At 47.8% G+C, this 23,699-nt stretch overlaps 1 protein-coding gene across 6 annotated transcripts in view; it reads left to right on the top strand.

Moving 5' to 3' along the window:
* GPM6B (glycoprotein M6B) overlaps nt 1-23,699 on the top strand; it is a 152,877-nt gene that overhangs the window by 107,785 nt on the left and 21,393 nt on the right. For 2 of the 6 annotated variants that reach the window (XM_001927816.7, XM_003360231.5), the window contains exons 1-2: nt 1,027-1,274; nt 10,643-10,762. The exons of 2 other annotated variants lie outside the window; for them this stretch is intronic. In XM_001927816.7, coding sequence (XP_001927851.3) covers nt 1,214-1,274; nt 10,643-10,762 — 181 coding nt within the window. In that variant the 5' untranslated portion in view covers nt 1,027-1,213. Of the gene's footprint in view, nt 1-1,026; nt 1,275-10,642; nt 10,763-23,699 lie in introns of those variants that run through there. 2 more of the 6 variants (XM_003360230.5, XM_005673443.4) reach the window with 1 other exon arrangement.

Raw genomic sequence — 23,699 nt, 5'->3', positions numbered from 1 at the left:
CTTTCTATCACACATGTTAGCTATAGCCCAGGAACTGGATTCTGCTACTCAATTGCTACACTGCCCTTGTTAAATCTTTGTTTAGGTCCTCTTCCTCCTTACTTATTTTTCTTCCCTCTTTATGTTTTCAAATCAGTCTAGCTAGCTGGCTAGAGGTTGTGTGAAAGACACCTTTTTTGTCATTGAAATATACGTTATTTACAGTCTTGTCAGTTTCAGGTGTACAGCAGAGTGGTTCAGTTTATACATATGTATGTTTATTCTTTTGCAAATTCTTCTTTATGGTGGGTTATTACAAGATATTGAGTATAGTTCCCTGTGCGATACAGTAGGTCCTTATTAGTTACCTGTTTTACATATATGGTGGTTTGTATCTGTTAATCCCAAACTCCTAATTTATTTCTTCCCCCCCCAACCATAAGCTTGTTTTCCTTATCTGTTTTGTAAATAAGTGTATTTGTATTTGCGTTTTTTTAGGTTCCGCATATAAATAGCATCATAGATAACTGTCTTTCTCTGGAAAAATACATATTAAAGAAAAAGAAAACGGAGACTGTGGGCAAGTCTGTTGCCTAGATTCTGCCAGGATCAGGGGTAACTGAAATAAAACAAGCTGGGATGCCCCAAAAAGGGGTCCCAGGGGAAAGGAAGAGTTCGCTGGTGGGAAGAGGCGCCTGAAAGGTTCTGCTGAAACCTTCTCTGGGGCCTGAGCGCTGAGTCACGTGGTGGGAGGGGGCTCTCCTCTTCCCTCCGCTGGGCCCCTGCTCTGATGTCACAGGTCTATTCTTCCCTGGGAGAATTAATTAGCATTCGTCGGGTGCAGTCAGCCAGGAGAGAGGAGGGAGCCCGAGCGCGTGCAGGCGAGCGGGAGGCCGGCGGGAGGCGCAGCCGGGCAGGGCGCAGCGGGTGGGGGGGCCCCTGGGAGCCGCATCGGGCCTCGGGCGCTGGGCGGCTGTTTTATAACCGGGATCCTCGGTGACGTATGGCTGCCGGCTCCTTGGCAGCTGTCTTTCTGGACCAGTAGGCAGAGAGGGATTGACGCCGGCGAGACTTTTGCATCTTGGAAGGGACCGTAGTCTTCTGTAGTGAAGAACAGAAGCTCTCAATCACGCGGGTGTAAATAAGAGCCGGAGGGGAGTCCAAAAGCAAAAGCAGAGGAGGGGGACAAGTGTGTGTTGGGGGGGGAGCGGGAAAAGCATTTTTGGTGGATGGTATGAAGCCAGCCATGGAAACTGCAGCCGAGGAAAATACTGAACAAAGCCAAGAGAGAAAAGGTACCCAGGGCTCTGACAATAGCCTGTTTAAAGCTTTTCATTGGGGTGGGGGGTGGGGGGGCGGTGGGTAGCGTTAAAAGGGGGTAGCCGGATTTGTGTCTCTTGTAAAATAAGCTCCGAAAGCATCCCCATGCTCTGGTCTGGGTTGTGGGGAGGGGGGGGTTCTCCTGGAGGCTGATGTTAAATGAATAGAGCAGCCTCTTTTTAATCCACTCGGGGTCCAAATCTTTCTCCTGAATGTGGGATTGCACAGAAGGATGTCCGCAGTCTGCCACCTTGGGTAGCTGCGTTGGGGAAACTGTCTCTTTTAATTGCTACAATGAGTCCTAACTGAGGTCCTAGGCTCTGCATGTGATATTCCAGGGACGAGGAATGCATTGTTTGCTGCTAATGCTGAGGAGGAACTGGCAGGGCACGCGTGTTAAATACGCTCTGGTTCCCCCGATTCCGCTGATGCTGTCGTGATTGTGGACCTTCTCTCATTTTCTTATTTAATACAATTGCTGTGTACGAGGCTGAGACCCCGACTCTGACATGTCATGACCATTTCGAGTTGGAGCCTGAGAAGAGGGGACATCAGCCCTGGGGGCTGGTGCTGATGGAAGCGGGGGTGGGGGGGGGGTGTCTTCTGCGATGCAAGACTCCAGATGTAGGCATAGAAAATGCACACAGGTCCTGTTCCTCAAAAGGCAACCTTAGAACCTACATACGGTGTGGCTTGTGCGGGGAGAAGTAGGTGTTTGACGGTAAGAAGACAGCAGAAAATAGAAGCTAAAATTCATCTGTCTGCCTAGATAATGACTGCTTCAAGTTCCGTACCCCATAGGCTCAGCCGAGCCCCTGTTAGGTTACAGCATCTCACTGCCTGGTCATTTCTGTCCCTCCCCCAAAGTTACAGACTCTCCTAAAGGCGCAAGAACGTATGCTGTACCCGCAGTGGCTCTTTCCATCCAAAGCTACCCGTGCTCAGGTTATTTCTCGTGACCCTGACATCCACTGACAGTTGCCAAACAATAGTCACCCTCCCAGATAGAAGCCCAGCTCTGTTTGACTTAAGAACATGTAGGTTGAACGGTTTGAAATTGCTGATAGTCAACCATCTTCCACCCACGAAGACGGCAATTTCACATATGCCAGCGTGCCAGTGTGCTTGGGTAGAAGCTTCTTGATTTTATACGGAATTTCTTCTGTCTCCAGTACTTGAGTAACGTTTGATCCTAAACAGAACCATTTCACTTTCTCGATTAATTACTTTTTAAAGGATGATAAAATACACAGAGCATAAAAGTTGCCATTTTAGCCATTTTTAGGTGAGGAATTCAGTGGCGTGTGAAGTACGTAGTGCTTGGATTTTGAAAACTGGCAGTTTAGCTTCATCTCTGCAATCAAACCTATAGCGCCCCCGCCCCCAAACAACAGCGGCAAAAACCACTCGGGGGAGGGGGGGAACCCTGCCTTTTCGGATAGGTATATATTTTTGTTTTACATGAAAGACCAAATAGCAGTGACAGAAACTCTTGGAAATATTTATGAAGCTGAGGAACTGAGATGAAAGTTTAAAGATTCCTTTCCATAACGAGCAGAGACAAAGCTTAGGACACCTAACCATAGCATTGCCTTTTGGTGCAGAAGCCGATCACAGTTGTAGCAATTTTCCCCGAAAGTAGACGCTTAGTACCCACTTTTTAATCGATACGGTGTTTGCCAGTGACAGACAAAAACCCCTTTGGTCTCTGCAGGAAGACAAAACAAAACACAACCACCATACCTTTCATTTTTCTCTCCGAAAGCAGGAAAGGGACATAAAACCTGTGTTGAGATCCTTCCTAGGCAATGGTGATTCTCACCATTATTTCCTCTTACCGAATGCTGTGATTGTAGGTCAATTCAATATTTATTATTTAATTCCAAATCTGCCAGCCGCCACTACATCGGTGGCAGTCTGTGTGTGAAAACTCCTGAGCTGGGGTTTCAGGGACAACATCAGAAGCAAAAGATGATGCCCGGAGGAAATTATAAAATTACCCACATTGATAAACACCAGCTCTTTGTTAAGTAATTCAAAGATCCCAAGTTTACTGCAAGATACCATCACACGTATAGTACACGCTTGAGTAAGAATTCGGGCCAGGCCATGGCTTTTGATCCCAGCAGCAGGGTTTGTGACTGCTTTGTGACCCACCCGAAATGTTGATCCAGAGGGTAGCTTATCTCCTAAGCTTCATTTTGACCAGCAAGTTCATCTGTCAGCCAGGCGACATCAAGGCTCCCATGGGTGTCATCTCTGTCCTTTGCCCAGCTTGCTCAGCCATTGCCACTCCAGGCACACACACAGGGCCTCAAAGGAGAATCACACCTGTTTGTATATGCCTGCCACTCCAGTGTTCTTTCAGAGTTAGTTTTAAATTTGTAAAATCAACGTGTACATCATTAAAGTAAACATTCAGAAATTTGACACAGTTAGAAAAGGCATTATGTAATTCTTGAGCTGGCGGATCTGTGAAGTTTCCCCCTCCCCCTTTTTTTCCTTTAAGCTTTTCAGCAAGTGATTTACTAAGTTGAATCCTAGACATTTTGTCACTTCCCACAGAGTTGTTTAGGCACATATATTCCCCCCCCCCGTCCCCCCACCACCTCCCCTTTTTCCTTTCCTATTTGTTTTCATGGTCAGTGGAGGGGCTGCACTTGTCTCTTAATTTGGAGTGGCTAGCTAGTACCCAGTAGCTTGTGGATTAATAGCTTCGGGTAATTATTATAGCCTCTACGGAGAATCCAAATTAAAGCGAGTGTTCTTAGGAACTGATCTCAACTTTCGCAGCCAGCGTCATTTCCCAGGAGTTTCAGTAGAACAAAGAGAGCTGATTTAAAAAAAAAAAAAAAAAAAAAAAAAACGAAATCAGAATGATTTTGTTCCTGTTTTAAACAAAAATAATCCAAGTCCAGAAAGAAGAAAAGGGGGGAGAGAGAGGGAGAGAGAGGAAGACGAGAAAATGTGTTTCTGAAACAGCCCCATAGCCTTGGTCACCTGACCCTCCTGGATGATCAAAACGCACCAGAAGTTCTGTAGCAGTTTTTCAGGAATTTTTACAGAAAGCAAGCAGGTTTTGTCAGATGGAAGTCAGAAACGCCAAATTATGACAAATGCCAGTTTTTAAATTGGAAGCATTAAATTAAATCAAAGTGTTGAGGATTGAGTAAGCAGATGCACTGAAATAGAATAAGTGGAGGAAATGAATTAAGACAGAACGAAAGAAACTAGATCATGGGACTCGATAATAAAGAGATGGAGAATGAGGTTTCTGTTTATTTCTGTGGAGTATTACTTGATGTCAATTCATTTGTGAAAACCAATGCATCTAGAATTGCTGGGAGTGTGTAATCAAGGGGCAGAAAAACCATGGAAGCACTTGCCCTATTGTGTGGAAGAAAACCCCTAAGTATATGGTAGGAAAATTATTTTTACCATGTGTAGGAAATTGGACTCTACTGAAACAATTAGAGCCTGGCTAGTTCGGCTTCTGTGAATCACTGCCCAAATGAATTTCAGAAGTCCAGGTATCAAATTAAAATTCTAACCACCTCAAAAGAAAAAATGTAGGAAACCAGAAATAAGGCGTACTTTCAAATAAACGACAGGACCTAGGCAAAGTCAGAAATGGATTCGAGTGGTGGACTCGACTAAAAAAATGAAGACATGCATTTCAGTCTTTTAAATCAGATAGGTGTAATTTCTTGTGGGTTTTTTTTTTTTTAATTCAGCACACTAAGTGCACTTTTGCCCCCCCCCCACCTCTCTGTCTCTCTTTTTTTATTTGTTGAGTAAAGAAAGCTCTCCTCTAAAATCCATGTATGCTATAAAAATGACAAAAAAAAAAAGTATGCTAAAAACCAAGAGGGACCTGCTTAACATTCCCGGTGATCCATGAATTATTTGACCTTGCGATTTTTTAATTGATGTTTTCGAAGTTGAAAATATAAATATGGCAGAGACAGAGATTGAGATGCCTTTTTTTTCCTGTAAGACTCTGCCGAGGAGGACATTTGAAGAGAGGGTGTCTGGGGACTGGGATGTAGAGAAAAGTGGGGCCGGCCAGATGGCGCCGGACATGTGTGGTAGGTATGATACAGCTTGCTTTGATTTTTTTTTTTTTTCCCCTAAGCTGATTGAAATGTGGCGGAGATCTCAACAAGCCACTTGGGGCATCGCCTCCTTTTCCATTATCGTTTCCGTTAGCAGACTTTTAAAGCCGTGGCCCCGCTCTTTTCAATAGACAAAGCAGTCTGCCTCATGTCTGGAAATTTAGATGTGCCTTCCTTAGAATGGAGGGGAAATCTCGAATTCAGACCAGCGTGTTCCAAAGCAGCGTGTTCTCTGTTACTCGGAAGTACAGGCCAGTTGAGAGGAGACGATCTTAGGGACAAGAGTGAGACGCCTCCACGTATCTGAGAACGTGTGACGTGGCCAGTGTCCCCGTGTCACAAGTTCCCCCTCATGGGGACTGGCCACAATCGGGATTGTTCTGAGGCACTCCCTTGCTTTTTTTTTCCCCCTCCTTGGGACCACATGTGCATCCACGTGCCACGGTCGCCCATGAGTAGGGACGGCTGGGCTGTGGGACAGAGGAAGAAGGTGGCTTTCAAGCGAAGGAGGCTCCAACCCCGGCTTCGCAAAGGGACCTGGCTATTCGTCCACTTGTTCATTTATTTACCCATCGATTAACGTTCTCCTTCGAAACATCGTCCTTCCTCTGTCCTCTCTGCTCACATCACAGGAACAGAAGGGGGCTCCCTCATCTCAGGGACCATTCGATATCGTGGCATCTGGATTCTAACAATAATTTTGCTGCTTGGTGGCAGAGTAAATAGCAGACGGCGATGCCCAGCAGGAGAATTTTGATCCTTAACCACCTCAGGTGATAGGTCTCTGAAGAGAAGGTGCAAGGAGAGCAAATAAAGTAACTTCTTTTTTGGTGGGCTGATTTGCATAATTGCAGGACGTTTTTTAATCTAGCCCAGCCTTACTGGCTGCATTTGAGTTCAAGGGGCAGCACGGTTCATCTGTAAAGGGCCAGAGAGTCAATATTTAGGCCCTGTGGGCCACACAGGCTGCGATAACTACTCACCTCTACCTTGGTGGTAGCATGAAGCAGCCACAGAGAGCCTAGAAACAAACGGGTGTGGCTGTGTTCCAGTAAAACCTTATTTATAGGAACAGGTGGCTGTCATCAGCCAACCTCTGCTACTTTCTGTAGCGCTGTCGTGGCTTCCTCGAATATGTCAAATAATAGCTAAAAGTGGAGGATGGCAGGCACAGCTTCCACAGACCTTGCCCAGTGAACGCGGTCTTTTGAGGAAGCCCAGTCTTTGCTAAATTAGTTGCTTCCAGTGATAATTTCCTCGAGGACGGAAAGCATACCAGTCTGCAGTTTAGTTATTCAGCCTTGTCCCTAAATCCCAGCAGCTGAGAGAATGGGGGGAGGGAGTGGACACGGCCTTATTTTGCGTTGTTTTCCCTAAGCCCCCGCCACCTCTGGCCATGATCACCCAGTCGTGTGTCTCGCCATCAACCACCACCGCTCACCTTGGCCCCAACCATAAATCCTAGCTGAGATGTCACAGTCTTCTGTGCTTCTTCAAGAATATTGACCAGGCTCCTGCCCACCTCTGCCTTGTCCTCTGTAAGGGGAGCATTTGCCGTCTTCCCTCTGAAGGGCAGGAGCCTCCTGGGTGTGTTGACAGTTGCCCAGAATTGACAGTGTCTTGACACACCCTTCAAGCTTCGGCTTCTCCTTGCAATCCCGTGACTCCCTTTGAAGTGTTTAGACCCTGTCCTCTGAAACAAGACGTATACTGTGGTCTTTGAAAATTTATAAATTGGAATTCCCGTCGTGGCGCAGTGGGTAACGAATCCGACTAGGAACCATGAGGTTGCGGGTTCGGTCCCTGCCCTTGCTCAGTGGGTTAAGGATCCGGCATTGCCGTGAGCTGTGGTGTAGGTTGCAGATGCGGCTCGGATCCCGCGTTGCCGTGGCTCTGGCGTAGGCCGGTGGCTACGGCTCCGATTCGACCCCTAGCCTGGGAACCTCCATATGCCGCGGGAGCGGCCCAAGAAATAGCAAAAAGACAAAAAAAATTTTATAAATTGATATTGAATGTTAAGTTTGGCCCAGAAATGTAGGATAGACATGGTTTTCTTTCCCCTCCATATCTAGAGATGTATTGTTGTCCAGAGGCCCTCCCTGAAGTCTTGGACAACATCCCTCCACTTGCTGATCCCATCTCCATGCCTGGAGGAGGAGCAGGAGGAGTTGTATGCTGAATTAAGCATCTCGGGCATGGCGGCCATGTTTTTCTCAGAAGACAACCTAGATTGGGCAGCCCACGGTTTTTCATTGTCATTGCCAAGCAGCCTGTGCCGGATGGCCTGCCTGTCTGGAGATTTCCCCATCTGCGTGAGGCGATGAGGACAGAATGCATGAATCCTGGGCACAGATTTTCTGAATCTCTTGAGCTGGCCTGGGTGAGGTCCATTTTTTGATCCCCAGGGTGCCAGAATGCTCCCTTGTATTCAGCCCAGTATTTATTCAGCAGATGCTGATTGGGTACCAATCGGGTGTTGGGCATGGAGAGAGAATTTTTTTGAGAGGAAGACGTAAAATTTTCAGATCAGACGTGATACCAAGATCTCCTTGGACGGAGTTCCCATCATGGCTCAGTGGTTAACAAATCCGACTAGGAACCATGAGATTGCGGGTTTGATCCCTGGCCTTGCTCCGTGGGTTAAGAATCCGGTGTTGCTGTGAGCTGCGGTGTAGGTTGCAGATGCAGCTCGGATCCCGCTTTGTTGTGGCTCTGGCATAGGCCGGGGGCTACAGCTCCAATTCGACCCCTAGCCTGGGAACCTCCATGTGCCGCGGGAGCGGCCCAAGAAATGGGAAAAAAGACCAAAAAAAAAAAAAAAAAATCTCCTTGGAATCTTCTTGCTCCAGGTCGATAAGGAGGGCTTACAGCTTCTGGAGCCAGGAGAAAATGAGGTCATTCCAGGAGGCCACTCGACCTCCAACCTCCTTCTGGTTCTTGCCACCAGCCCCACTGGCATTCTCTGCTTTGGAGACTATAGCCCGGCCCAGGTCTGAGCGATAGGCTCTCCTGAGCAGGAACAGAGAAATCTTAGTGCAGGGAAGGCCAGAGTTGAGAACTGTTAAGAACCCTGAAATAACACCTGTAGCTTGGGTCCTGAAACATTTCTTGAGGCGGCACAGAAGCACAGCTCCAACCCAGACGGAGTTTGGCCAAGGCGGAGAAGGTGACAGCGAACGCACAGGCCACGGTTAGAGAACCTGCCCTCTGGGGTCAAATCGCACACCCAGGCTCCTCCTTGCTGGCCTGGCCGCAGGGTCGTGGGCAAGTACCTTACCTTTTCCGTGCCCTGGCATTCTTCACTTCTAGAGCTCCAGTAACAATAGTACCTATTTCATAGGATGGTTGTGACAGATAATTGTGACCTTAATTACTGAGGTAACGGTTAACAGTCCAACTTTGTTATCTTGGGTGTAGACAGGAATATGGCTTGAGCTTAATGCCTGTTTTGGGTGGAGGCGGGGGGTTGCAAGTCAGAACCAGGCAGAGCCTAAACACGGCCCTAAAAGAAATTGCTCCAGGAGATTGGATCCCAGAGATTACAGGTGGTGAATTTTGAGGTGGGTCCTTATTCCATTGGAGAGCCAAGTAGCCCAACGAAAAGAACTGTGGACAGACAGACAGGACAGCTGTACATTAGGCAAAAATTCATTTTGAAAGGACTGTCTTGAAGATGTGGGCTCACACATTGGAGGGCCTAAGGTGATCGGCAGTGGGAAGAGTCAGCACACGTGCAATTCCTTGAAAATGTGTGGGCCAATAACTGTGCCCGTGTTACACATAATTAAAAAAATTCACCCTTGGAAGAAGAAAAAAATGAGTGAGGTAACAGGGGCATCGCGCTTTGCATGATGACCAGCATGTCGTAAATAAGAGCCCTGATCATCATGAATGAGAAAAACAGCAGCGGCAAAAATAGTTTTATTGTGCAGTTCTGATCTTGTCCAAGCATCCTTCCCCCCCCTCTTTTGGCTGTCTTTGAAAACCTTTAACTATCTTATAAATGTCTCTCAAAGACGGTTTTCCTTTACTTTGAAGCCAAAAAGGTTTCCCCTAAAATGCCACCTGGAAAAGGAGGTCTCCACTTCCCAAATGGAGACCTGCCGAGTTTGCAGAGATGGAGAGCACAGCTCGGGGTTCGCAGTGGCTTATGAGGTTTTCAGCAGAGCTGGTCCGGCCCTTTGCCTTCTTGCCTCCACTATGATCTGAAGTGCCACGTGGGAGGTTATAACGCCATCTTCTGATGGAATCATTGCCCACGTCAATGGAATCATTGCCCACCATTCGTCTGATCCTTCAATATTCATGGCAGGCACCCCAGAGGACTTAACCTCTGATTAGTTTTTCTGGGCTTCTCAGATAGCAACTGGCCATAGTGACCTTACGGTCTTTTAAATGATTTCAAGGTTACAATTCAGCAAATAGTTACCAGCAGCCTATTCCATGTCAGCCAAGTTGGTAGATATTTTTCTCCCCAACCCCCTAAGAAGTAGGAAATCTAGTTATTTTACCAGACAGGGACCTGAGGCCTCAGGAGGCCAGTTGTCACCTAAGCAATGCTTCAAGCCTAAGACCAGCAGCCCTTTCTCTATAAAGACACTGCAAGAGCATTGGAACAGGATTAATCCAGAACATTCTAGACGCTGAAATCCAGAGCTAAGATAAGAAGAAGACGTGACAGAGAACGTTGCAGATGTCAGTGGGGAGACAGGAGTTTCACCCAAGATTTAGCAGACCATGGGGTGACTGGTCATCCTTTCAAGCTGGAACGAGGTCCCGTTCTAGTGAGTCTTCGTTCACCTCTGTTTGTGTAGCTGCAATGATGATGGTGCTCTGTGGGTCTAAACGTGAAACAAACAGAAGGAAAAATACAATTATGAGAAGGCAGATTTTCACTACAAATAGCATCTTCCCAAAATTGAGCGTTTGAAGGGGTGGGGGTCGGCGGGGGAGGGGGGAAGATGGAGAAAATCCAGAAAGACAAGACAATATTGGTGATGTGTGTAAACTTACATTCAGAGATGGAAGAGAGCCTCCTGTGGTCTCAGCATCTCCTGCCGAGTTGATCAGACGGTGCAGAAAAGTTACAATGCAATAATAGCATGTATTGTGAACACCCCCCCCCCCCCGTTTCCTTTAACTATATGGTAAAAGAGTAAATACAAATGCTGATGTGGAATCTTTGCTGGAGATAGAGACACTGACTCTTTGCCACCTGAAATTGGCAGTGAACAGCAGAGCTGAAATGGGAATTGGCAGGTACCACTGGATGTACCCAGGCTCAAAGAACCACCAGTACCGTCCCGTGCCAACCCTGGGGGACAGGGCTAGCCCCTTGAGCAGTCCAGGTAAATACAGCCTCGGGGTGAATTCTCATGCCACGTCAACTGTTCTCTTTAATATGATTTGTACTGGCTCTTGCAGTTTGCTGATCTTTTCTGTTTTGCTTGATGCATTAATCTGTTCCCAGGGGCACGGGTGGAATTGGCCCTTTACAGACTTTTTTTAATCATCTTTCTTTTTCTCTCTTCCTCTCCATCCCACCCCATCTTTCACCTCTTTCTTCTCCCTCCTTCCCGTCTCCTCACCCTCGCCTCTCCTCAAAGGGAGCAGTGTACAATGAGCTCTGCCTTGGGGTAAAGCACCAAATTTCCAATATGGAAACTAATCATGGGGGGGGGGGATCACCCACGGCCACCACAGGGCGGGCGGGGGGACCAAGCCCTGAGCCAGGACATCTGAGGAGTCCCCCGATATCTTTCTGGCCACTGAGCCCTGCACCGCTCTGATTTAACATCCGTCCATTGCCTTTGAGAAGGAAAAATCAGAGCCGGGAAATGAGGATCGGATATGTGTGCGCTCGATCCTGTCAGGTAGGTCCGCTGGGTCTGGTTTCCAGTGTCCTCACTCCAGAGGGGCACTGGCGTCTCAGAACCTCTCAGCCTGGGTCTGCGTGAACCATGCACCTGGGGACCGGGAAGCCGGGAAGGCTGAGCATCGTCTTGGCTCAATTAGCTCAGATTCCGTGGCTGCCAGTTACTTAAGGCGTGGAAAATACAGGGATGGTGGTGGGTCAGAGAAACCCAGCGGGCTTCAAGTATGGCTCTCATTCTGGGTGAACCCAGAGCAGCGTTCCTCGCCAGTATCTGCTGGGCCCTGCAGGAAAATACCAGAAATGACAGTGTAGACACTCCAGGTCAACACAGAGCGGTCCCGAGGTACAGTGGAAGATGCATGTTGAATTCCAAAGTCATACCACCTGTCGGTCATTTAAGGCAGTTTTTCATTTTGCCTTAAAACCTGGATTGTGGCTTCCGGTGAATGACCAGGAAGTCTGACTTGGGATTTCGTTTTTGCCACCTCGAGTAACACATCCCTTCACCCTGAGTCTGGCTGTTAGGCACCAGCTCTGTGTGTGCCTGTGCCTGCCCAGAGCCAGTTAGAAAAGGCAAGGTGAGCAAGAAACGCCAGCAGACATTTGTTTTCTTGGGTCCTTTGAAGAACGGAGGCTTCTGGAGTCTTGAGTTTTAAAAATCGCCATTAGACGTGACATACCCACACGGCGAATCCTGTGCAGCAGTGGAAAGGCATGACGGATGTGCGATGCACACTGCCGCATGAGTGGCTCTCTGAAACAGGGGGCTGAGTAGAAGCAGCAGACGCACTAGGGCAGGTAGTGTAGGGTTCCATTTATGTGAAATGTCCAGAATCGGCACATCCCGAGAGCCAGAAAGTAGATGAGTGTTTGCTGGAGGCAGGGGGGCAGGGGAACAAAGAGTGACAGCTGATGGATACAGGGGACCATTTGTGGGGTGATGGAGATGGTTTTCGTTTGCTTGTTAAATTTTATTGGAGTAGAAGTGACTTACAATGTTGTGTTAGTTTCAGGTGTACAGCAAGGTGACTCCATTTTCTATATATATATTTGCGTGTGTGTGTATTCTTTTTCAAAATCTTTCCCCACATAGGCTGTCACGGAGTAGTGAATAAATGTCCCCCAGCTATAAAGTAGGTCCTTGTTACTCATTAATTTTGTACGGAGCCATGTGTGTATATGTTCATCTCAACCTCCCAATCCACCCGTGCGCACAACATTTCACCTTTGGTGACGCTAATTTTGATTTCAGGATCTTGTAGTCTGTTTCTATCTTGTGAAAAAGTCCTTTTGTATCATTTTTAAAATTAGATTCCACATATTAGGGATCTCATCTGATATTTGTCTTTCTCTGTCTGACTTACTTCACTTAGTATGATCATTCCTAGGTTCATCCATGTGGCTGCAAATGGCGTGGTTTCCTTCTGCTTTATGGCTGAGTAATATTCCATTGTATATATGTACCACATCTTCCTTATCCAGTCTCCTGCTGATGGACGTTTTGGTTGCTTCTATGTCCTGGCTGTTGTCACTAGTGCTACAATGAACAGTGGGGTGCAGGTACCCGTTCAAATTACGGTTTTCTCTGGGTGTGTGCCCAGGAGTGGGATTGCTGCACCATATGGTAGTTCCATGTGGAGTTTTTTTAAGGAACCTCTACACTGCTCTGTACAGTGGTTGCACCAACCTACATTCATTCCCACCAGCAGTGTAGGAGGGTTCCCTTTTCTCCACACCCTGTCCAGCATTTATTGTTTGTAGACTTTTTGACGATGGCCATTCTGACAGGTGTGAGGTGATGTCAGCATTTCCATGGAGATGTTTTAAAACGAGAGCGTGGTGATGGTTATACCACCCTGTAAATTTACCCCAAACTGTTGGATTGTGCATTTAAAAGAGGTGAATTTTCTATGTAAACTTAGCTCAGTAGGGCAGTCCGTCTGTGCCCCTCGCCCAGCATAATTCACTGTGCACAATTCAGTGGCAGAGAGAGAGAATGAACAGCGCTGGTAAACATGTCAGGAAGGTCACCAAGTTGTCAGAAACTACTGCTGGAGGGAGAACGGTCTTCATTTGAAGAATATGTTGGAAGATACCAGGCCAGTGGGAAATGGAGTAAAAACTAAGCATCTTTTCCTGGACCGGGTGGCAAGGAGTAATCGTCAGTATCTTAGGAGGGGGGAACCCCTGTATTAGTTGCTGAAGTTCTATCCACCTGTTCAGCAGTTCCCAGTGAGTGCGTTGGGATAAGACTTCCTACGTGCCCTTGACCCTCCAACCTGACACCGGAACATGGGCTTTCCAAGCAGCGGCGGCAGCTGAGAAGAAGAAATACAAGGCTCCGCTTTCCTTACTGAAACCTTTGGGGCCACAGTTGTTTGGGAATTCACAAGAGTTTGGGTTTTTGAAAGTGACACGGCGTGCATAGCCCATACGACACAATGTCCTCAGCAAGGTCTGGGCACCCCGCCTCCGCCGCCGCCAAGTCCAACACATCGATCTTTCTAGAGAGCTGGAGTTGGGGCAGTGATGCCTGCAGACAGCCTCTGGGTTATTCAGGTCAAGTTGAGGAACCAAGTAAAGTGAGATAGAACAGGTTTTGCTGTCAGAGGAGCTCGATCAAAAACAAAACAAAACAGAACAAAAACAACAACAGCAGCAACAAAAACAGCTGATCTAAGTTTTCAGAGTTCGGGGAATTCTGGAATGGTATGATGAGAAACCAGAGAACACCAGTAAGGATCCCGTTCATTGCTGGGGCTATTTCAGGTGAGAAGTCCTCGAGCAAGCATGTTCTTGTACTAACGGGAGAAACAAAATCACTGAACTTGGTCTAGAGATTCTTCTTCCCAGATCTGGAAACGGTCTCCACCACCCGTGGCCACAATCCTGTGTGTGCGGTGGCTGAAGCCCCTGCAGGGAATGTGCCCGTGTGGCACTGGGGCCATCTGTGTCTGGAGCCAGGGGCAGAGGCCTCTTGGGGGATGGTGTCAAGAGTACAGCTCGGCCCCGGAGTCAGGGGACCAAAGCCAGCTGTGGAATGGCCTTTCCAACTGCTGGGTGGTTTTGCTGGCTCCTGAAATCAACGTGGTTGCTGTTCAGTGCTTAGATCCCAAAGCAGATGGTGTGAGGGAAAAAATAGAGAATTCCATATGGCTCTTGTGTCTTTTTTTTTTTTTTCTTTTCCCCTTTGTGGAGCTCTCAGATTCTTTCCAGTGGGGGCGGGGGAGGGGGGGGAGGGAGGGGAAGAGGTTTGGATCCAGGCTGACCCGGGAAGCTTTGCCAAAGGAAAGTGCATCTCCCACCCATGCAGGCGCTTACTATGGCAGAGCCCACCTCCCCCCCGACTCCCCGCCCCACAAGCTCCTTATTCCCCATCTGAGGTGTCCAGGTGGTTCCAGCTTCCTTTGCCTTGAGCGTTTCCCGTTTTCCTTTTTTGGGTTAGCGCTTGGATGGTTAATCCTTCACCATCTGTTTCTCCTTTCTTTTTTCATTTTTTAACTTCCTCCATCAGGTGACATCCCCATCTTCTCTAGGCCTCCAGGAAATCAAAGCGTGGGTGGCCACAAGGGCAGCCCCATGTAACTGTAACGCTGCCTCGGGGACCTAGGGCAGAGATGGTGGCCCTCGTGGAAGAGGGAACTGTTAGGCTGTATCTGCATTCTATGGAACAGTGTGCCAGGGAAGCGCTGAGGCTCTTGTGGCTTGTGTTACACAGGCTGCAGGGTGGAGTCAGCAAGTATTCAGGTTCCTTATTCCAAGTGTTGGTCTCGGGACCAGCAGGATGGGCCCCACCGGAGGCGAATTACAAATGCAGCATCTCAGGCCCCACCCCAGACCTGCTGAATCAGAATCCGCACTTGAGCAAGATGTCCAGATGGCTCTGATGCACACTGCAGTTTGAGGAGCTCTCCCTTCGAGGAAGGTCCAAAAGCCAGAAGGGAAAAGGCAGGAAGGAATGGAAGAAGTGAACTTACCCTCCAAAGTTCTCCAAATTTCTGTGTTTGGAAAAGACGAGGAATTGCTTAAGGTGTCCATTCTCCCTTCCCTATTAATTGGTGGGGGGGGGGGAGCATGTATAAGACCTGTCGGTCTCTAATGCACCGAGTGCTGGTTTGTGTGGAAGGGCAGCAACCTCTGCTTCTCTCAGCTACTTGGCTCAACACATGCCTCCTCTTATTCCTTTGTTTGAAATCTTGGTGAAGAGAGTGGGGAGGGGGCCGTGAACGTGGGAAAGGCTGGTTTCCTTGGGGAGAGAATGAGGGGAAAGCAGCTGATAGAAACTGGGGGCAGTTCTCAAGTGCCCCTCGCGCCCTTCTTTAATATAATCCAGTGACATGCAAGGTGCCATCACTTACTACAGGCTGGAAGCTAACTGACCAAGAATGATTATTCAGGTGCTGGTAAACCTGCGTGTGGTTCAGCCTCCAATCTGCCAGGTAAGGAGTCGGATAAGATGGCCGTAGATAATTCCAGAAATCCCAGAGAGCACTCTCTCACGTCTGATCTACAACAGAGGCTGCAGGGAGAGGGCAGGAATGTTGGCGTTTAGCTGAGACTTTGGCAGGATGCCCATGGGTTGGGCTTTCCATGGCTGAGCCTGGCTTCCCGAGTGGCCAGGTGGGGCAAGCAAGGTCCTGCCGTCCGCTGCCACGTCACAGGTGGCACATCTGCCCAGGAGGGCCCCCTGTGATCCCCAGTCTCCCCCAGTCTCCCTCTGGAGACTTCTCTGCTGTGGATCTTTTCTGAAAACACCCGGTTGGGAAGCTTAGCTCTTCATGTGTGTCCATCGGGCTCTGTGGCTGGTCAGGTGCGGACTGGAGCCAGTGGTCTACCGGTGTCACTTGGGCTCTAGGGCGGGGCTGCCCTTCCCCGGAGTCTGGTTGGGGCTCTCTTGGTCTACACCGCATTCGCCAGGGGACACGCCCAGTCTGTCAGAAGGCTTCCTGTGACTCAAGGTGTTTTCAGGTTAAATGGAGGCAAACAGTGGACCCAGAGCGAGTGTATTCCTGCTCGGGTTCATGCTGTAATGTTTCTGAGTTTTTTTTTTTTTTAAGAGTTCTATGCATTTTGTTTTCTTCTGTGGGTCGATTATTTCATTGTCAAATCACCTGCGGTTTTCACACAAAATATGAGCCAGCGTAGAGTAACTATTTAATAGCTTATTTGCCAAAGACTACTCTGTGAGCCATATACCTGTAATTTTTCTTTGCCAAATGTTCAGCTCTTTATCAGCCATACCGTTGGTATATGATTAGCACTCCATTATGCAGCAGTGGCTGTGACTGTGTCTGTGGGACGTAGGACCCCCTTGGCCTTTTGGTCTCATGTCTGTTCCTCAGCTCACCCTGGGAGGCAAAGCAAGCAGTAATGAAAAGCAAATCAATCAATCAGTATTGAGGGTTGAACAGGAGCTTTCTATCAGGAACAGTGTCTGGTTTTAGGGACATGGTCTCGGAGTAGTCAAAGCAGCAGTTCGCAGTCTTTTACAGATAGTGACACCTGGCCTTTGCTTTCTTGCTGATATCCCTCGTGTTAAATGTTTTTGGTTAGAGTTAATTAAAATTAATTTCGTCTTGAACGCTTTTGCCACCCTTAGAGCTCACTGGGGATACTGGGAAGCAGTTGGGAAGCAGCTGAATCTGTTGCTGGAGGCTCGCATCCTCGTGCCTCTTCACTCACAAATAGGTCCCCCCACACGTACCCCCATGTGGTTCCGTATCTGTCCAAAGCTTATATAAGATGGCTGGTGCACCAGGAAGCAGAAAGCTGTGGGTGTCAGAGTCATTTGGGTGGGACGAGGTTTTCTCTGAGGAGCATCGTGCTTGGATGCTCTGGGATTCCTCTGGGAACTCCTATGGACAGTGCTGTCACCCCAAGTGACGAGATGCCAGGCCAGCAGGAGAGGCAGGTGCATCAGACTGAGCCTTTCCATGGTCTTAAAACCATCCTCTTATTATTCCCCTATTCTGTCCCAGTAGCAGTACACACGGTACAGAGATTCCTGTGGGGACGTGGCTTATCAGACCAGGCTGGTGATGCCGCCCACCGCGCTTTTGCGAGTAAAGGTTTATTAGAACCAGCCACGCCCATTCATTTGGAGATCCTCTGTGGCCACTTTCCTGTGACAGCAGCAGAATCGAGTGGTTGCAGCCATATGCCCCGCCAAGCCAAAAATAGTTACAGTCTGGCCCTTTCTAGAAATGAATTGCCGACCCCTGACTGAGAGTAACTGCATTCTTAGCTCACGTGGCAAAGTCAACCTACTGATGGTAGGCAAGACCTAAGAATGTTCTGGTCACTCAGTTTCCTAAAATCTTCTCCACCTGATATCCCTCAGCTTCTTCTCCCCAGGTTCCAGAACCCTCGCTTCCTGGAGTACCTGGTGTTCATAGGCTTTAGATAAACCCTCGGCCCTTCTTCAGATGGTGCCTTGTCTCTTTCTGGAAGCTTAGCCCCCTTGGCCCCTTCTAGGTCCTTCTCTGAGTATTTCCCGTAATAAACCAACTCCTCTTATTAAATGGATGCCATGGAGCTCTTTTCATCTATTATCCCATTCATTGTACTTTGACAAGTTTTTTTTTTTTTTCTGTGATACATATATATTATTTCATGTAACATTTTGGGGTCATTTTTGTAAGTGATTTTTTAATGTATGGGCCTCTGAGACCCTTAATGAGAATCACCAAGGATGCTGGTTAGGCGTTCCTGTTGTGGCTCAGTGGGTTAAGAACCTGACTAGTATCCGTGAGGATGCGGATTCAATCCCTGACCTCGTTCAGTTGGTTAAGGATCTGGCGTTGCTACAAGCTGTGGTGTCGGTGGCAGAAGCAGCTTGGATCTGGCGTGGCTGTGGCTGTGGTGTAGGCCGGCAGCTACAGCTCCGATTTGACCCCTAGTCTGGGAACCTCCATGTGCCGCAGGTGCAGCCCTTAAAAAAAAAAAAATGATGCTGATTAAACATTCAGATTGCCAGCACCCGACCCCTAACCTGCAGGCTGAGTCCTAGGAATTTGGATAATTCAGATCCACACTAAAATCTGACCACCACTGCTGAATACATAGAGAATCATATCATTGGCTGAGAAAACAGTTCCTTATTACAGCATCTGTGGTAAAGTATTCCTGTTGAAAATACCTTTCCAAGGAACAACAGGAACTTGAAATTCACAAACAGCTTATATACGGTTTTACTCTCAAGATGCCCAAAGCCAAATCACCACATCCTTAGCCGACAGTGAAATTGAAGCAAACTCTTCTCGATGTTTTAATATTGTCATTGCATCTTTGGGTATTGAAAAAGAAATGCAAAAAGATTCTCTGGTAGAGCTGCAGGCAACAGCCACAGTGCAAGCTGTGTATTGTCATCTCTTGCCGCGTAACAAATCCAGCTTCAACTTCACGGCCAGGAACAACAGAAATTCTCTCAGTTTCCGTAGGCCAGGAGCCTGGGCCCTGCTTCGCTGTGTCAAGGTCTCTAACAAGGCTGCCCGGAAAGCACTGGCCATGGCTACGGTCCCATCTGAAGGCACAGCTGTGGAAGAATCCGCTTCCCAGATGACATGGGTGCTTGTTGGCAGGACTTAGTTCCTCGATGACTGTGGTGCTGAGGGCCTCAGTTCCTCCCTAGCTGTTGGCCCAAGACCCCCCGACTCTTTGCCCTGTGGGCTTTCCCATGCCTCCCTCATGCCACAGCAGCTGGCTTCATCAGAGAGAGCAGGGGAGCGGCTCAGAGAGTGTGCCAGCAAGAGAAGAGGCAGTTGCGAGGAAGAGGGAAGTCGGGCTTTTGAAGCCTTGATGGGGAAGCGGGTCAGCAGGTTCAGCCCACACTGGGGGGAGGGGCTCACACAAGGGTGTGAGTATCAGGAGGTGAGGACCATCACGGGGTGTGTGTGTGGGGGGGGGCCTTAGAAGGCTGCCTGCCACCAGCCGTGTACACAGTTCAAGATGGAAACGCATCACATCGTTTGCCCCCCTTAGGGCACTGTTTTCTCTCCTTAATGACAAACCAAGTGGGGGGAGCCTACAGGATATGCCACAGGACCTGTCCCCCCAGCCCAGGCCACCCAAGCTGATGTGGCTCCTGGCTTTTGCTGCCTGTTCTTAGTTTCCAAAAGGGATTGGTAGCCTTTTGCTCTTACCAGCATCTTTTGTAAAAATCGAATTTAAGAAGCAGATCTTGAAAAAAGCAGCGGATTTTTTTTAGAAACTGTTTTGGAGGTGTAATTGACATGCATAAACTGCATATATTTAAAGTGGCCCTTTTTCTTGTCTTTTTAGGGCTGCTCCCGTGGCATATGGAAGTTCCCACCAGGCTTGGGATCACATCGGAGCTGTAGTCGCCAGCCTACGCCAGAGCCACAGCCACACGGGATCCGAGCCGCGTCTGGGACCTACACCACAGCTCATGGCTACGCCGAATCCTTAACCTACTGAGCGAGGCCAGGGATCAAACCTGCAACCTCATGGGTCCTAGTTGGATTTGTTTCTGCTGTGCCATGACGGGAACTCCTAAAGTGGCCTGTTTGATACGTTTTGACATCTCTGTGCCCAGGAAACCAGCACCACAAGCAAGCTGGTGACCTGTCAATCCCCAGATTTTCCCGGGTCCCTTTGCAAGCCCTCCAACTCTTAGCAACCACTGATTTGCCCTCTGTGTCTCTGGGTGAGTTGACATTTCTGGAATGACCCTAGTGAAAATTTGTTTGTGTATATTCTCTCCTCTTTTCTCGCCAAGCTATTCCCATAAAATGTTGTGTGATGCTGGCTGCTTCGTAGCTCCAAGGTTTGCCTGAGTTTTACCCTTCCTCCCTCCGTGGAATATGCCCTGTGCCCTTAGAAGAAAACCCTCACAGACCCATTCTGCTCCCACCTACAGTGCAGGAGTTGAGTTTGCACCCACTCGCATCCAGCCTACACCCTAGTGCCAGATTAAGCTCTTAAAAGCATGCCTCAGATCATGTCACTCGCCTGCTCACAAACCCTCCCTCTGTGCCCACTGCCTGTGAAACGAAGCACACGAGGCTTCAGGCTGGCATGGAGGCCTCCCCACGGGAGCCCCACCAGCCTCTCCAGCTTCTTTCCGATGCCGTGAGAAACTCAGTCACGCCCTGAACACGCCCTCCCCGCATTGGTCTCCCTCTCCTTCCCTCCTGCTTGTCCATCTGTCCTAACCGTGGGCTCCTTCTGTTCAAGGCCTGTCTACACCGCTGCCGCCCACACACCCTTTCCTAAGCTCCCCCACGCTAAGCCAAGGAGATCTGTCCCTCCTTCCCTCCCCATGTCCCTAAGTTACCTCGTTCTTTATTCTACTTGCATGACGTCTGGAATGTTTGTGTCCCTCGCCCCACTCCACAATGTCAATGCCGGGAGGGCAGACCAAACCCTTGCAGCCCCCAGCACAGTGCCTTGCACACAGCAGCAATTCAGTAGACACGCACTGGATTCGGTAGAGTCCAGGAGCGCATAGACACTGTCGCCCAGATGGTCGAGGAGGTTGAGTGCTGCTCCAGCTTCATACTGCCTGCCGGGAGGTCTCAGCTTTCCTGAACACCCTACAGGTCCCTGTGCTCTGAAAATCTCTGTCGTTTGCATTTAGAGCCAGCTTCCCCTGCCCACTGTCGCTTTCCCTGGTTCTTTGCGCCCCACGTCCCCAGGCTAAGAGCCCACACGTGGTCTTCAGGGAAACCCAAGCCAGTTCCCACAGAAGGCGAAAGAAGAGACTAACAAGCGTGTGTTTCCTGACTTTGTTTATTCTCACCATGTGAACATTGCTTTGCTTCCATGCAACTGCTTATCTTCTACTACCCAAGCCACACTGCAAACGCTAGACGCTCATCTTTTTTGTTGTGAGCCATACGGAAAGTCCTAGACACTTGTCTTTTTAAAGATTTTTCACAGCATTGCACAAAAATGAGAATTTCTGGTTTAACAGATTTTAGGACAAGCTTTTAAAAGGATCCGTTGATGGAGTTCCCATTGTGGCTCAGCAGGTTAAGAACCCGACATAGTCTCTGTGAGGGTCTGATCCCTGGTCTCGTTCAGTGGGTAAAGGATCTGGCGTTGCCATGAGATGTGGCGTAGGTCGCAGACACAGCTCGGATCGGCATGGCTGTGGCTGTGGTGTAGGCCAGTAGGTACAGTTCCCATTTGACCCCTAGCCTGAAAACTTCCATGTGCCACAGGTGTGACCCTAAAAATGCGCGCGCACGCGCACACACACACACACCTGCTGAGACAATTCCCTGTACATTACTGAAAATGGTTTCCACGTTCTTGGCCTTATATAATGGACTTTAATGCCTATGACTCTAAGAAGGTCAAGAGAGAATTGAGAAGCAGCCTGTCTGTCATTTGAGTGATTTCTCACTTAGGTTATTTTTCACTTAACAGGAAGCTCCCCTGTCCACTGCGTGAGACCTTCTTAGTACGATATACCAGTGGTTTACAGACTTAAGGTGTTTAGTCCCTCTGTAGTCTTAAAAATAATTGAAGACCCCAAAAAGCTTTTTGTTCATGTGGGTTGTATCTATAAATACTTTTATATTACAAATTATAACTGAGAAATGTATTATTTAGTAATAACACTGTCATTATAGAAGTTAAAAGCAGTATATTTTAAGTTGAGCTCAGAAATAAGACCACATTTTTTTCCTTTAAAAAAGTAATAAATGTATTTATTTTTCAATAATAAACTCCTTACATGTTAAATATTTAGGAAAGGTAACTTTTTTCCAGACAAAATAAAACTTGAGTGAGAAGAGTAGCACTGTTTTAACTTTTTGCAAATCTCCTGAATACGTGGCTTAATATTCAACAGCTGGGTTCTTACATCTGCCTCTGCATTCATTCAAAGGCATCTTGGCGTATCTAGTTTTGGTCGAAGCATATGACTAAAACTCAGTCTCTCACAGATAGGGGGTTGGAGAAGGCTGGAATGTTTTAATGGCTTTTTCATACATTTGTGGACCTCTTCCTTGATATTATACCCAAATCCAACAAGTGGTGGTTTCTTAAAGATTATTTATTATGTGGAAACGAAAACAGTGTCAGTGAACTTTCTCTACTCGGTTCCGTTAAGATCTGTTGCTCTACCTTGAAATTGGATGGGCGGTGTATTCGAGAATGATTGTGTAATCCCGCACATTGGCCATCTGGAAAATACTGGTTCTTTGAGCTGTGCAGACCTTCCAGGTGTTGACACATTTCATTAGACTATAATCCACAAAGTCCCATTCATTAATGTCACCACCAGCTTCATTAAGAATCCTTTTAAATACCGGGAAGCAGGGACTTCCACTATGGCAGGTGCAAGTTTTCTAAAATTGACTGGCAACAGATATTAAGAGTTGTTTTCTTTGAAGCGGTGAACTCATTTAGATCGGCTTTGAGACAATTTCTTCCAAATAACCAAGTCCCTGTGTGTACAATGTGATGTTGCAGGTACAGCATTGTAGTTCAACATCTGTATACACTGTGGAGTGATCACCACCACAAGTCTTGTTACCACCCATCACCCGTACAGTTGACCCCTTCACCCACTTTGCCACTTCCTTCCCCACTGGTTGGTTGCCACTAATCTATTCTCTGGGTCCGTGAGTTGTGGGTTTTTTGGTTTCCTTAGATGCCACATAGCAGTGAAATCATACAGTATTTCTTTTTCTCCATCTGACTTTTCACACGTAGCATAATGCTCTCAAGGTCCACTCATGTTGTTGCAAATGGCAGGGTTTCATTCTTTTTTGTGGCTAAGTAGTATTTCATTGAGAGGTGTGTGTGTGTGTCTGTGTGTATCATGTCTTTATCCATTCCTCTCTTGATGGACACTTAGGTTGTTTCCATGTCTTGGCTATTGTAAGTAATGCTGCAGTGAACACAGAGGTGCATATACCTTTTTGAATTAGTATGGAGATGCCTTAAAAAAATTAAGAATTACCGATATGACCAAAGCTATTTTACCTCTGTGTGTTTATCTGGAGGACATGAAAACTCCGTTTTCCCATAGCGGCTGCACCAATTTACACTCCTGCCAACAGGGCACATCTGTTCCCTTTCCTCCACATCTCGACCAAGGCTTTGGTTTTTTTTGTTTTGTCTTTTGGATAATAGCCACTCTGACAAGTGTGAGGTGCTATCTCATTGTGGTTTTGACTTGCGTTTCCCTGATAATTAGCGATGTTGAACATCTTTTCATATGCCTGTTGGCTATCTGTCTTTTTCCCAAGTCTTAATACCAATATAGCTTGTTTACTTATTTTTAAAGAGAAAAATGGCATTCCACCCAAAAACAAGGTGCTGGTTCAGCTCATAACTCAATCACACGAGAACTTTTCATTGTGTCTTGGTACGTAGCAGACACGTTGTATGCATCTTTCCCGTTTCGTGGCATATTCAAGAGGTGTGTACTTGGG

This window comes from Sus scrofa, chromosome X (genome assembly GCF_054392235.1).
Source record: "Sus scrofa isolate SSC_HxYL_T2T_F1_AM1 chromosome X, Sscrofa_HxYL_maternal_Yorkshire_Landrace_v2.0, whole genome shotgun sequence".
Taxonomy (NCBI): domain Eukaryota; kingdom Metazoa; phylum Chordata; class Mammalia; order Artiodactyla; family Suidae; genus Sus; species Sus scrofa.
Note: the sequence above shows the minus strand (reverse complement) of the source record. Positions and strands in the feature narration are given on the sequence as shown.